We start from the raw sequence: 15300 nt of genomic DNA on the forward strand, positions 1-15300 counted from the left end.
TTGCTCCCCTTTCGTCAGACCTGGGGGAAGGCAGAGGTGGCAGTTCTTCTCCAGCTGCCAAGGTGCACTCCGCCAGGATGGCAGAGAGGTTTGGCGGAGCTGTGAAAAGCAGAGATGAGCTTGTCTTGCTTTAACCTACATTAGCTCCGGGTCCATATGGTAGATGCTGCCTGTGGATCCTCAGCACCAAAGCAAGGCCCTATTCTTGCACGCCGCCCTGCTTGTGCCAGATGGTGCCTGGACCAAGTGGCCATGCGTGGGGTGGCTCTGGTTAGCCTAATAAACGTCCAATACAAGTCAAAAATCAAAACACACACATACTAACATCTGCTAGAGCCTGCAGTACCCAGCTAGCTTTTCAATACTGAATTAAAGAGCCCCACAGCCCTTCTGTTCCCCTAGGTTAGACACTCATTACCATTTATCAAGCACTGATGTTATCTGGCCTCTCATTTTATTTAGTACCGAAGCTATTAGCATCAGATTTGATTTTGACAGTTGACGCTGCTGCTGGTAAAGCCGGGATCTGGCCGGGTGGATCGCTGCAAAATTCTGAGTTCATCAGCGGCGACACATTCCTCCTTCCCACTTGTTTACGAGGCCGAGACAAAAGAACTCTTCGCCTGTGCCTCTCTGCCTCGCGGTTTCTCTCCACCACGGACACGGCTCCCGTCCGCACAAACACGTACCCCAGGCGACAGCCGGGCTACTCGGGACGGAGCCAAGCCAAGGGTGCCCGGCCTCGGGTGCAGTCCCCCGACATTGCCAGAGTCTGTGCCTCCCGGCTTTGGCTTTCACGGGCTCAGTGGGGACCGGGAGAAGTTTTAATCCTCTTTTGGTGGCGACCCCAATTTCTAGCCTGCGCCTCTGCCCAAACCAATCCACGGCGGCGGTGCCCATGGCTTTCCCCCCACGCTTTCTCTGCGAAACCGTGTCGTGTTCCCCACCCCCCTCCCGGTGACACCTCGGGCTTTTGGACCCTGACCACATCCTGGGCCAAAGCCGGTCTCCAGGGAGAGCAGCCGCTTTAAAAGTACGAGGGAGCGCGACGGCCTGGGAAGTTTGGCTGCAGCGTGCCCTCCCCATGCTGCCTCGCCTCCAAACGATCCAGACCCCCGGTTTTCCTTATCCCCCCGCAAAGAACTCGGAGTGGGGAGGTAACGCCGCTAGAACAGACCCTTTGTGAGAGCAGAGGGGCGGAAGGGGACCGGCAGGGCTCTGCGCCCCGCGTTGCTCCCCAGGTGACCCACGCCGCGGAGGCCCGCAGCCTGGCGCGCCTGGCGCTGGCAGAAAGGTGGCAAGACCTCATTACCATACAGCTGAGGGTTTATCTCTCCCTCCCTCCTTCCCTCCCCCACTCCGGCCTCCCATCCATTTAACAAGCTGAAATAAAAAGCCACATGAAAGGCCTTCTCTGTGCTTGGCTTTAATGAGGGACACGCGACCCAACAATAAGCGCACGCTGCAATCAGGCCAAGGGCTTTATGGCACACGCCAGACCGCAACCCGGCCGCGGCCAGGCGGCCAGACACGGCCCGCGGCCCCGCTCCCGCCCCGCTTGCCTGCAGGCGCCCGAGTTTTCCCCTTGCCCACGTTTCTGGGAGTCGGGACAGCCTGGGGAAAACCCAGCTCCGTCCCTGCTGTCGACCTCGGCCACCTCGCAGGAGCGCTCGTTCGCCACCGAATTCGGAAGGGCGACCGAGCGCCCGTCGATCGCCGCCGTGCCCGCCTCCCCTGCCATCACCCACCCCTTCCTCGGCGGGCTGCGTTAGCCGGGTCAGGAATGGGGCCGCGCCTGCGGCACGGGCGCCCCAGAGCTGGGCGCTGCGCCCCGGGAGCCGCCCCGGGTGCCCGCCTGCCGGGCAAACACCGTTTTACTTTTGGTTTCTAGCCGGGGCCAGCCCCCGCCGGGCAGGGCAGCTCCTGCCCGCCGGCCGGCCGCGGCTGCAGGGCACCGCGCCGCCCCGTCCCGCCGCCCGGGACACGGCCGGGGAGGGGGGACACGCGTGGAGTTGTGGGGTGGAGGGCAACGGGGAACGAACAAACTAACTAACTAACGAGAGTATTTTTGAAACATTTCATCCTCTATTGTTCGACCGCCGTAGAAAGCTGCCCTGTGGAGAGGCGTCTGATTTTCGAGGGAACTCTCTCTCCCAGTGTGAGCGCCGTAAATATCTCAACAGATGCTCGGCTCGTTCGTAATCAGCTCGGCTCCTCGGCGGGCAGCGCGGCAGCAGCGGCGGCGGCGGCGGCGGCGGCAGCAGGGTATTAATTCGGGATATGAGGGCTCTCCGCAACATTTGGTTCTTTTTTCCAGAAAGGAAAGATGGAAAAGGGGAGGGATCGCCCGTGAGTCTGACTGACAGTTTACATAATGAGCTTGTGAGGATGCGAGGCAACTATATAAACAGCTCGAAGCGAAGCAAGTTTTCCATTTACTGAGCGCTGTTAGCACCGGTTAAAGGAGGAGCGGTTCCACACTAAGCACTCCCCTCCGCGTCTCTCACCAAACCCACCCGGCTTCGGAGTTTATAAAGGCGACGACAGCGATCAGAGGTCGGCGGCTGGCTACAGGATTAATTTCCAGAAGGGGACGGATCGACACCTGGATTTTACCTTCCGATTTCTGCTGGTGCTCGGGGAATATTTGGAAGAGCAGGTTGCTCCCGGAGAATCGCCGTGTCCCCCCTCTTTTCTCCCTCGACCGAGAAGCGCTTGCTTGGTCCATTTGAGGAATACAGAAGGAAAACTAAACCCACTAAGAACTGGGAGCTCGAATAACACAAGGATGACAGCCTTGCGCATCTTTGGCTTGACGTTTCTGTTAACGATTTTGCAGCAGGTAATCGCACACGAAAAAAAAATAAAAAGGGTACGCGAAATGTAAAGCGGGTGATGGAAGCAAGTTTGCATGGCAAAGCCGGGTAAGGTCTGATTTGGCTATTTTGTGTGTCTCCCCTTTGTGCAGAGGGTGTCCAGCTCCGGCGTCTTCCAGCTGGAGCTACACGAATTCGTGAATAGCCACGCGTCTCTGGCCAGCGGGAAGCCCTGCTCCCCCCACTGCAGGACCTTCTTTCGCGTTTGTTTGAAGCATTTTCAGGCAGTGGTTTCCCCGGGCTCCTGCACTTTCGGCAGCATCATCACCCCGGTTCTGGGAATAAACTCCTTCAGCATCAAGGATACAGAGAGATTTGACAGCCCCATTAAGCTGCCCTTTAACTTCACGTGGCCGGTGAGATTCTACTTTAAACCCGATTTTGATGGTGGGGCAGGAGGGTGGCAAGAGCAGGCTAGCCACGGCGGGCTGATAACCTGTAATGTAAACAAACTACTTTTGCTTTTAGATTTATTTCCAGAACTTCCTTTAAAATAAAAAAAAAAAAAAAAAAAAGAAAAGAAAAGGAAAAAAAAAGCGCAATGAAAAAAACTCATCCAGATCAGAAGCACTTGGGATAACTAATGTTACTAAGAGAAATAAAGCAAGGGGCTGAGGGGCTTGGAGGTGGGGATGTGTATCCGTGGTCTGTGGGAGGGAAGGAGGGAAGTATGTAGCCGCGGGGAGAGAGCGCAAATGCGGGGCAGGGCAGGGCAGGGCAGGGCCGGCCCGGTGTGCGGTGGCGCGGTGGGGCGCGGCTGGGCCCGGTGCGGCTGTGCGCGGTGGGGTGCGGGGCTGACGCTGGTTTCTCTCCCGCAGGGAACCTTCTCCCTGATCATCCAGGCCTGGCACGCGCCGGCGGACAACTACCTGCCGGAAGGTGAATACTGCGCGCGCCGCCGGCAGGGGGCGCCCGCGCGGCGGGAGCGGCCTGGGGCCCGTCCCGAGTGTCCCCCCCGGGCCCGGCGGCCCCCCCGGCTCAGCTGTTTATGCCATAACTCCGGGGCCGGCTTTATCCCACCATCAGGAGCCGGTCCCCCAACGATATCCATCAGGGGCCGCTTTGATTCTGCCCCGGCCTAATCTCCAACACAATTGCGTTTCCTCCGGTTTATTTTTGGCGTGGGAAAGCGAGGCGGGCTGCGGTGAGAAAGCCGGGAGCCTGCCAGCAAGCCCCGTCCGCCTTTTCCTGTATTTTACACCTTGCTCGAATTCCGCCCTTTGGAAAGGAATAATGGCTTTGGGATGTTTTTCTGAGAGGAGAGGAAAAGGATATTTCACAGCAGCCCTCCTTTCACAGGCCCCTCGGCTGAGTCCCTTTGGCCCGGCCGCGATCGCACACCCTGGTGGCCACCTTTTTTGTACCCTTGCATACATCAACATCCATCCACACGCGTGCCTGTGTATATGTGTGTGTACATATATATACGTATGTATATGTATATGTGTGTGTGTGTGTGTGTGTGTACATGTGTACATGTGCTCGCGGGGTATCCCGCTCCGCTGGCCCGGCGGGGCGGGACGCGGCGGGCTCAGAGCCGCTGACCCGCGCCCGCTCTCCCGCAGGCTCCCGGCCGCCCCCGCAGGAGTGGCTCATCAGCCAGATGTCGATCCAGCGGTCGCTGTCGGTGGGCGAGGACTGGTCGCAGGACGTCCATCAGGGCCCGCTGACCAAGCTGCGCTACTCCTACCGCGTGGTCTGCAGCGAGAACTACTACGGCGAGAGCTGCTCCCGCCTCTGCAAGCGCCGCGACGACCGCTTCGGGCACTACGTGTGCGCGGCCGACGGGAGCCTGGCCTGCCTGCCCGGCTGGGCCGGCGAGTACTGCACCGAGCGTGAGTGCCGCGGGCAGCCGCGCGGGGGGAGCGCGGCGGGCGTCGGCCGCGGCTCTAAAGCTCACGGAGGCCTCCCGTGGCCCGGGCCGTGTTTTCGTGCCGACCTCTCCACTCCCTGCCTGGAGAGGCAAAGCTGCGCGCTGAGGACTTTGGCCCCTTTGCTGCAACCACCCAGCGCTGTGCTGCACCTATGCGAGCCTTAGCGGCAAAGAGCGAGCTGGCAGGAAAGGGACCTTGGCTGATAGCCCTGAATAGCAGTAGCTGTTGCAAGGTAAAAGGGTAGCAGCTTGCTCGCACGAAGTCTGCCACCAACCATTCCTGCAGCCAGAGAACATGAGACGGGTGTTGCAGTGTAGTAGTGGGGGCCTTTACTCTGAGCTCAGGGTATCATTGGGTTTTTTCAGCCCTTCATTAGCACAAGCCAAAGCCGCTTTCCCTTGCTGCTTTTCTAGCAAGAGTTGCAAGAGTTCATGCTTGTTGCATAAACAGAAAAACCAAAGGACAGCTTGTCAAGTGTTGGCTCTCCCTGTTTACTTCCTCCTATTTCAGAACTCCCCGTACCAAGAAGTTTTAAAACAAAGCTTTGAAAGTGTAAAACTCTTTTTAAAGTGTTTTTAAAAGCTTTTTATCCTTTAAATGTGTATTCTGTAGTGCCATGTGTATTTACCTAAACATTTATGCTTTTTTATGTTCTCTTCACAGCCATCTGTCTGGCTGGATGTACCGAACAGAATGGATATTGCAACAAGCCTGGAGAGTGCATGTGAGTAGATGGCAAATGCAGTCTGAACATCAGTTAAAGTGTCACCTTGTGACATAGAATAGAAACTTAAACTCTTCTCCATGTCATTAATGTTTTAATTGGACTTTTCTTTTAGCTGCCGTCCTGGTTGGCAAGGCCGCTACTGTGATGAATGCATTCCCCATATAGGCTGCCGCCACGGGACTTGTAAAACACAATGGCAGTGCATATGTGATGAAGGATGGGGTGGCCTCTTCTGTGATCAAGGTTAGTTCTGAAGCTTGCACTTACTACTCTAGGTTGGGTAGTCCTTAGTAGTGCACCAAGGAATCTGACCCACTGGATCTGGAATTAAATTTCCCCAAGGTACATCTTCACAGGCATCCGTTTGTACCACTGCAGCCTTACATAACAGTTCTTGTAGTAATTTTGTTTGAAAACAAGGAAACCTCTTCGGTAGCTGCAGCTTTTTTTCTTGCAAAAGAAATTTCTCTTGGAGAAGGACCTAACAATCTTGATGAGTGTTGAACAGACAAGTTTTCTGCCTGCTCAGGCTAAGTTTAACTTATTCCTTGTACAAGTATAAGAGTTTACTAAATAGTTTCCAGCAGCAGTAAACACCATCATTTGGGCCTTCCTTATTTTGCATACAAGGAAGTTAACTCATGTGATAAGTCTGGAGCATGAGAGAAAAATCATGTATGCAAGAATGAAAAGTACAGGTTCCATTTTAAGGTACACCAGACCACTTCCACCTATTCAACCCACTGAATCACTGAACTGTAGCCAGCTGAGCAGTCATGTCCTCAAGGCCATATATGCACTGCTGGCACTGAGATCATTAAGTGCTCAAAGCAGGCTAAGTGTTTCCAGGACAGTTATAGGATTAACATGGTGAAGGATGAATTGAGCAGGAAAGTTGGAAAGTTGCAGATTTTTTTCTGCTTATAGTTACCTATTAAGCAGTTGCATTCAAATTACTCTATAATATTTATAGAGATAAGAAAGCTTTTCTTACTTACGTCCTATGAACTTATGCTTAACCTCTGTCTCAAATTTAAAGGAAAAAAATGTAAAACCATCGAGCTTGGCAGAGCATTTGACAGTTTATTCTACTAACATCCATAACAAAAGAGCAAATAAACAATAAAAGATTTTTAGTGTTTGTTTAAACCTCAAAGCCAAAACATTATTTGTTTTTCCTCCCTGCCACACAGAATGTGCCTAAGAGCACACCTTTTAAAGATGGAGCTCACTCTTTTAGTGTGTAACATGGTGTACGTGAACTGGCCTAGTGCTGTGGTGTGTGTTTTGGAGAGCACACGCTTTTGAAGTACACTTTCCAGTTGGGTAGCTAAATCCCATTGCAACTAACAGTTCTATGTCCACAAAAAAGGGAGAATATACCAAAACACTAAGAAAGTTATATTTTTGCCAGCTCTCTCAAAATTCAAAGCTCAAGTGATAGATGGTAATCTGATTATGACTGAAAATAACCCGGGTAACAATCTCCAGTATTCCCATTGATACCAAAATGAAATGCTTCATTGGAAGTTGTCTTTTTTTTTTTTGACTGAAGCCTTTTTGTATGTGTATAATTTCCCAGCTGTCAAAGACGTGTTTTCCTAACTCCTGGTACCTTTGCAGATCTGAACTACTGCACTCACCACAGGCCATGCAAGAATGGAGCAACTTGCATGAACACCGGCCAGGGCAGCTACACGTGTGCGTGCAAACCTGGCTTCACCGGCGTCGACTGCGAGCACGAGATCAGCGAGTGCGACAGCAATCCCTGTAGGAACGGCGGCAGTTGCACGGTAGGGGCATTTCAAATGTAAAGCCTTTGTGTGCAGCAAGCCCCGGTGTACCTTTTCAGCAGTGGTTCTGTAACAACATAATGGGAATTCGATAGGACGCGGGTTCATTACTGACGCTCACAACTATCATACTGAACCCTTTCTGAGAGGTGTCAGGGGAGGAAGTCTGTTACAGGAGGAGATGTATCATCTAGATGAGAACTGGTCAACTGATCCTTGGGTTTCTGTGGCAGCCATTATGAGAGCTTGGCAAGATCCAGGGTTGATGAGGGAGCAGATCTGTTAAAAATAAGGTTCTCAAACCACCGGTCATACAGAAATGCGCTAAGTCTGTATTTTAATAGCAAATAAAAGAAAATTTTGCTTTCTGCTATAGAACGTGAGAGGATAGTTCAAACAATATGGGGGCAATCAGCTGAAACTTTCTGTAAAACAGAATTCCACACTTTTGGATTCTCATAGTTTCGTGTTTCAGCCTGTTTTTGGATCCACTTAATGATGGATTCTTACCAATGATGGATTAGTAAAAGCTGATTGATTATAGATATCAAATGTAATCTGATTCATTTTTAGATTAAAGCCTATGCAATTTTTAGATTAAAGCACAAGACCCTACCTCCCTTCTCCCAAGGCCTTGGACATATAGCCCTTGGAAAGAAGAAAGAGTTTGTTATGATTTAAGTGGTCGGACTTAGGCAAACCAAAGCAACTTAAACCCTTGTGAAATAAAAAAGGGCTCTCACACTGAGGATAAATGGCCTGATCACAGCTGTGAGGTCAACACATACACTCTGCTCTGGGAAGACGTCTGGGAAGATCTCTGGATCCCATTAGAGAGTAGTGGTGTTAGCAATGCTTTTGTGTAGCTGCCTGTGTGGTCCCTACACCTGCATCTGCTCTGCGTGTGTAGCTGCACGGTCACTCCTGTGCGCTGAGTATGGCTGATCCACCACTCTGTCCCTCACAGTCCAACCTGCAGTTGTTTATTCTCCTGATGTCGCTTTTGCCACATCAGGCTGTGGATGAGAGGGGACTGAACAGCGCTTGCTGCTGGCCAGAACTAAGCATGTAGGGAGCTATCATTTCTTTCCATGAAATAACAGTGGCCTAATGTTGTGTTTTGCAGGATATGGAGAACGGTTATCACTGCCTGTGCCCCCCTGGCTACTATGGCAGTCACTGTGAGCACAGCGCTCTGACATGTATAGATTCTCCGTGCTTCAACGGTGGCACGTGCTTGGAAAAGGAGCAAGGGGCCAGCTACACTTGCGTTTGCCCTTTCGGCTTCACAGGGTCTAACTGTGAAAAAAAAGTAGACAGGTGCACAAGCAACCCGTGTGCAAATGGTGAGTCTTTTTGTCAAAAAATCTCATGACCCTGACTCATTTGTGCTTTTCAGTGCAGAAGTGATAGAAATCCAATCTGACCTCTACTCTTCCTCTAGAACATTAGTCCCTCTCCCCCGCTGTATTCCACATCCACCCTAATTTTAGTCTCTTGCTGGGGCGGGACTTGCACTGGCATTTTCTACGCAACAAAACAATGCATGAGGTTTATCATATGGTGGGGAAGATGGCAGAATTAAATTAAATTAACTCTATTACATACTTAGAAGGGGCATAATTTTAAGGCGCAGTGATACAATTAGGTAAAGTAGAATGAACTTTTAGGTGTGCGGCTGTTTTGTAAAATAACCTCTCTCTCCTTGAGGTAGTATAACATGCTGACCAGAGAAGGGTTTAGATTTCTGAGTGAAGTGCATTGAAAACTAATTTTTATTTCACTTTTTTCCCCCTCAGATGGTAGTTGCTTTTACCTTGGGCAGATTCGTGTGTGCCGCTGTCGGGCTGGTTTCTCTGGTCAGAAATGTGAGATAAACATCAATGATTGTGCCAGAAACCCATGTTCCAATGGGGGAACTTGTCATGATCTAATCAACGATTACACCTGCACATGCATGCCAGGCTACAGTGGCAGGAACTGTGACATCAAAACCAGAGATGAATGTGCTTCTGGGCCATGTGAGAATGGGGGCACATGCTACAGTGGACTTTATAGTGCCAACTTTGTTTGCTACTGTCCTTCTGGCTTCATGGGCAACCGCTGTGAATTGCCAGTTTATTCAGTGCCCGTTACGCTTCCTCCTAAACCAGTCCCCTGGATTGCTATATCCATGGGGGTGGGGCTGGTGGCTTTGCTCATACTGTTCTGCATGATAGCAATGGTCATCAGGCAGATGAGGATGCACCCAGAGCAAGAGCTGGAGACAATGAACAACCTGTCTGACTTCCAGAAGGACAATCTCATTCCAGCTTCCCAGCTGAAAAACACCAATAAAAATAAAGACCTTGAAGTGGACTGTGGGCTGGAGAAATCAAACTACAAACCCAAGAACCATAAACTGGACTACAATCTGGTAAAAGACCTGACAAGTAGAGGGACACCGGAAGATAAATATTACAAAAGTGAAAAGTGTTTAGGAGAGAAATCTCCCCTCCGACTACACAGGTGAGAATGCAGTTTTTATTACAGTCTTTCTTAAAGCCACTCATCTTCATATCAGTCTAGAAGCAGGCGAGCATATGAGGGAAAAAGAAACCTCGAGCAGATAAAATACAAAAGAAACCAGATCAAAGCCAGGAATCTTCATACTGGAGTACGTGTGTCACAACCAAGTGCTATCCTTAGCTAAGTCCACTAATTTGAGTATTTGTGCAGAGTGCTGCTGGTATGTGAAGGAACTGGAGTGGCTAGGCCAGTGGTGAAAGTAAGAAGTATCTTTCCTTCCTCAGTATATCTTGGAGGAACAACAGCAAAGGCATACAGTGATTAAAAATAAGTATTTCACTTTGTAAGAAGGCAAGATGGTCTGCTTACTGAAAAGAATGATGGGAGTGAAAACAACTACTCTTTTTCAAAAGGAGAAAAGGGCAGGTGTTCAGTAGCTTATCAGTCTTCTGATTCATGTGCTGAAGGTCTTGACTGGGATCTGCATGTGGCTGTTAGACCAAGGGCTCTGAGGAACCCGCTGCTAGGTTGGACATGGCAGGAGCATAGGAAGACTCTCGCTGTTCCTTATTTCCACTTCTTTAGCATAATATCCCGACAGACACAGAACGTGTGAAACTTGATCCCATGCACTTCCCTTCCACACCTTCATGGCTATCTCGTTCCACCGCTCCATATTCATGGTAGATTTTGAGAGTCATGCTTGTCAGTAGTCAGCTAATGTTCTTTTTTCTCTGTTCTGCCTTAGTGAAAAGCCAGAATGCAGAATATCAGCGATATGCTCTCCAAGGGATTCAATGTACCAGTCCGTCTTTGTGATAACAGAAGAAAGGAATGAGTGCATCATAGCCACAGAGGTAAGTAAGTACTGAGGTGGACAGGCATTAATTCACAAGGTAAAAGGGTAAATTATCCTTTGGTATTGTATCTGAGAAGGTTCCCTTATTTCCAGGGATCATGATGCTTCCAGAATTATCCTGTCCTCTTCTGTGGCCCACACAGAACATGCAGTGGGGAAAATAAAAAAATTAAGCCGCTCTGACTTTATTAAACTAGAGGTTTTGGGCATAGATAAGTCAGTGGTAGATGAAAACACAGAACATCAGCCTATAAAAATTCAGCACATTGTAGGATTATTTCCTCTTAAATAGGTGGTCAGAAAAAAATGGAAATAATAATCGTTCTTAGGCCCATTGATGTAAAGCCATGTTTTTTCCTGTGACTACAATGGATAATCTTTGTTCTGTGGAAACAGGCATAGCTATAGATTTCTAGCTGAAGATGGAAGGTAGCAGGATGTGTTAGTGGATAGGCATAACAGCCATTTAGGGAGTCTGTTATAAGGTAATTTCAACCTCTTAGCATTTAAGCTCCAGCTAAATACTTTCTAGCAGAAGTTAATGCTGTTACTGATAAAAACATCTCAATTTTTATGTTATATTGAAAAGTTGGATACAAAAAAAAAAAAAAGAAAAGCCTAATACTACTGAACTTAAAAGACTTTGAAAAGCAAATATTGAGGAACCAAGTAGTTCCTGAAGAACTACCAGCCCTTTGGAAAAAGTCTCAGTGGAAGTTAAAGGCAGTTTGACTTTAACCAATACCTGCCTTCTTCAGTGTAGTCATCTTTTGGACTAATTTCAGCCTGTTGGAAAGAGAAGCTTGCTGTGCCATACAGCAGTGATCTGTGAAGTCAGATCTGCAGGATTCAGTCTGCCTTTCCAAGGTGGATATCAGATTTCCCCTTGAAAGCAAGCTGGAACACAAGTCAACCAACAATATTAAAAGTTTAAGACTAAGTGAAAGGATTCAGAGATACAAATGACAGCTAGACGCTTCATTCTCATTGTGACCTAAGTACTGTATCTTCAAAGATCTTGCTGACCAAAGCTAAGCTCCCAAATTTACATCAGGCATCTCCAGAAATGTTTCTGTTTTCAGAATGACAACCCCTAGAATCTCTCTGCACACCATGCAAGCTTAATGCTTTTAAACACAAGCTATTTAGCTATACCATGTACTTTTTTACAGATCCCTAATGTTAAGCACCCAGGTTTGTAAACATTCTCCCCCTCAGGCCAGGTAGAGAGGCCACTCATCACACAGATGACTTTTTTTTTTTTTCCTGGTGATTCTTTGCCTCTGGACCCAACTGAAAACATTAAGCCCTAAGAGTTTAGCTGCAGTAATGTTTGGCTTAAATTGTTTAGGTTTGACATAGCTGAATTATAGTTTGTTAGTTCTGCACTACTCTGCATGCTGTGATTCCTTCTCATTCCTGGTGGTATTTTATATCCTGACAGGTATAAGACTGAAGATCAGACCATTTGCACCTCAGATTTGATGATGCCAGTAGATGGACGTTCCTGCTGCATTGTTTACAATTCAGAACTGGATTGGACTGTTTTTAATTACATGCAACTTGCTGCTCTCAGGCGGAGGATGGAACTGAGTGAACTGGACAGACTGTGAATTTACTGAAAGATGCAATACACCTTTTTGTTCTTACTGCCCTTGTTTGAAGTTTGATACCAGAAATCTCACTTGCTATTGAAAAGGGGAGGCAGAGGGAAGAGAGAGGTTAAAAATGTTGGTGTTTTAAAAGATGCTGAGGCCAGTTCCTCATGGACAGACCCCTGGCTTTCCAGAACTCTGGTTATGGGAGGTGCTGGTAGATAAGGAGGCACGTAACTGTCACAGATGTTGCCATGGAAGGTGCGAAGCAAGACACATTGCTATGCAGATAACGGATACAGTATAAATGAGGTCTCAATTTTTTCTGGGTTTAAAAGTGCCTATAATGTGTCAAGAGAATCTAACAAGCCCAAACAGAAACTTGACTGCTCTTTTTGCAGTTACCTGAACAGTACTGGGCAGAGGTAGTTGATACTTCCTGCTAAACATCCATTTGCATCTCCTCTCTCCTGCTGCATGTACTGGAGACTGTGTAAGGGGTGAGAGGAGGAGGAAAGAAGAAAACCGAATCTACGTGTCAACTCATTTGGTGATGCTTTGGAGAACTGATTGACTCAAGCCACAATGTGGAACATGATTTTTGTGGAAGTTGTGATAAGGAATGTGTACTGCCTCGTCCCCATTGATAGGGAGGAGGTGATCCCAGCTCTATATAAGGCCTTACAAATGCGTTTAAAATCAATCAGCTCCTAGAACCTTTATGTGCTGAGCTGCCTCAGCCGTTTTCATGCCCTTTGCACTACCAGTGATTGTGAATAGACATTACTTGTTTTCTTCTCCTTCCTCATTCTCTTCCCCCTGCCTTATTTTGACACAAATTCAGGGGTTTATGTAGTGTTTCTGAATTAGGTGCCACCTTTTACTGCAAATAGTCTCAAAATTGCAGCTGTTACTTTCTGAAGAAGCAGCAGCAGTGTGACAGAACCCACTTACTCCCCCCCCCCCACCATTTCTCCATCTGGTTGCAAAACTCCAACTCTTGTTCTTCATCCCAGTTCTAAATGCCTAGTAGTGAAGCACTCGCTGAGATGCCCCCTGCCAAAACAGGTGGAGATTAAAGTTAGAAGGTTTTAGGCTCATCCTGTTTCTTTCATACCCACCCAGTGCTCCATGGAAAATGCGCTGTGTCTGTCCCTGGCAGCCAGAGGCGGGCAGAAGCTCCTTTCTTCTATACATATTTACAGCAATAATACCGGACACCCCAGTGGAAAGTGCCGTGACACTCATGAATGAGACCAGGGCAAGGGGCAGAATGAGGAGGGAGAAACAAGATCCCTGAGAGGAAACCCGGACTGTGCTATCTCTCTGACAGCGATATTCCTGCCCTTGTAAAGCCTGTTGGACTAGCCCATCTACTCCCTTGAACTGTGCAGACAAGACCCCTTCATATTGTCCACTACTGACCTTCTGCTCTGACCACGTAGGACCATTTTGAAGATGACCTTCAGAAATCAATAATATGGGTTTTAGTTTGTCTGTTTGTAGTTTATTTTGAAGACTAGTATTTCAGTAATTTAAAAAAAATCAGAAGCACTGAACTTTCTACGTTTTATAACATTATTTTGTATATAATGTATATTTATAATCAAAACAGAAGTGTAAATATGTTTATTACTTCTCATGTAATGTTTTTAATGTGATGACAAAGTTTGAATTTTATTTTTTTTTTCAAGCAATGAAAATACTTTCCTGCTACTACAAAGTTTGTTGTGGTTTGTCCTTTTACACATGTTATTCTGTGACAGCCAAAGTTAGCAAAGCCCCCCAGAAGTAACCTCGCCTGCCTGGTCCCTGCATTTACATTTTGCACACCAACTGATGTCAGCTGCTTTTTGTAAAAAAAAGTTTTGGTGTTAACACATGTCAACAAAGTTGTTCAGCAGAGTGGCATTCATCTGACATTTTGAAATGTTATACATATTTATATTGTGATAAACTATTTAAATTACATATATACACACACGTATATATATACACACATTCTTTTGCTATGTGTGGGACTGAACTGTCAGGAAAGTTATTTTTATTAATGCTTCACTCTTCTTCTCCTCTGACAACTCATGACACAAAAGATGCAGATTTAATACCATTTCAAAGTGGCTTAATAAATGTGTTGTCTTGGGGTTCACTTACAGAACAAAACGCTATTACCGTCTTTTTTAATCCTATTTCTTTAAACACTTTTAATAAGATCCAAATCTAGTCTGTAGCTTACTCTGGCACAGCCTCTACACCTACAGATATAAGATTGTATCCTTGTTTGTTTGATTGCAAGGGGTAAGATTTGTCTTTCACTTGTGGGATTAGGGGGAGTTTCAGGCTTTCTCCTCCCCAGTTTCCTACACTACATCAGCAGCTGTGTCCTCCCGGGGAATCACAAAGTCATTATCCTCTACAGCCCTTTTGGAGGACGTTTCCACAAAAAAAAGAAAAAAAAGTGTAAAAAGCACACTTGTATAAACACTCCCAGCAGGTTTAGTAGCCTTTGAAGCACATACATTTACAGGCAATTAAGTCTCTCACTAAAGCTAGGTGCAATACAGCCAAGATCTGAGTGCACAAAAGCAAAACTATAAGAACAGGAAACTACGGCTGCTCTATTTTAAAATCAGGGGGTTTTGTTGTTATTGACAAAGTGCCAAAAATCATCTGAATATTGGATGCCTTTCCTATCTTTCCCCAAAATAAAATCTAAACAAAATTTGCTAATTTTTTTAATCAAAAAATGAAAAATTAAAAACCCCAGTAACATTTAAAAAGCACCATAACAAATTATTTTTACTTCATTAAAAAGAAGTCATTAAAATACTGCAAATAACGATTCATAAGGGTCCTTCTGAGTGTATTATTAGGGTTACATAAATACTGTTAACTTTGGATGGTTTTGTTTCTCCTTCTTTAGACCTTTTCACAGCAAAATTAACTTTCAAATCCCAGCCAATTTCCCCAGCTACCATAAAAATAAATTTAAGATGAAACTCAGAAATAAAAAGCCACCTCCCCCTCCCCAAACATTCACCCTGTAGAGCAAATTATGAAAAACAAGC

At 47.1% G+C, this 15300-nt stretch overlaps 1 protein-coding gene across 1 annotated transcript; it reads left to right on the top strand.

The window, feature by feature from the left end:
* The first annotated feature begins 1771 nt into the window (after positions 1-1771).
* Positions 1772-13943, top strand: DLL4 (delta like canonical Notch ligand 4). The gene is made up of 11 exons (XM_038139143.1): positions 1772-2842; positions 2969-3232; positions 3695-3755; positions 4442-4711; positions 5414-5474; positions 5590-5720; positions 7101-7270; positions 8397-8616; positions 9070-9778; positions 10527-10635; positions 12082-13943. The coding sequence occupies exons 1-11, from the start codon at positions 2789-2791 to the stop codon at positions 12085-12087; spliced, it is 2055 nt and encodes a 684-aa protein (XP_037995071.1). The 5' UTR covers positions 1772-2788; the 3' UTR covers positions 12088-13943.
* The last annotated feature ends 1357 nt before the right edge of the window (positions 13944-15300 follow it).

Source organism: Motacilla alba, chromosome 5 (genome assembly GCF_015832195.1).
Source record: "Motacilla alba alba isolate MOTALB_02 chromosome 5, Motacilla_alba_V1.0_pri, whole genome shotgun sequence".
Taxonomy (NCBI): domain Eukaryota; kingdom Metazoa; phylum Chordata; class Aves; order Passeriformes; family Motacillidae; genus Motacilla; species Motacilla alba.

Coding starts and splice junctions, on each gene's coding strand:
- DLL4 (XM_038139143.1), top strand. CDS start 2,789: ATGACAGCCTTGCGCATCTTTGGCTTGACGTTTCTGTTAACGATTTTG. Junction 3,233..3,694: donor CCTTTAACTTCACGTGGCCG/GTGAGATTCTAC, acceptor TCTCTCCCGCAG/GGAACCTTCTCCCTGATCAT. Junction 5,475..5,589: donor AACAAGCCTGGAGAGTGCAT/GTGAGTAGATGG, acceptor CTTTTCTTTTAG/CTGCCGTCCTGGTTGGCAAG.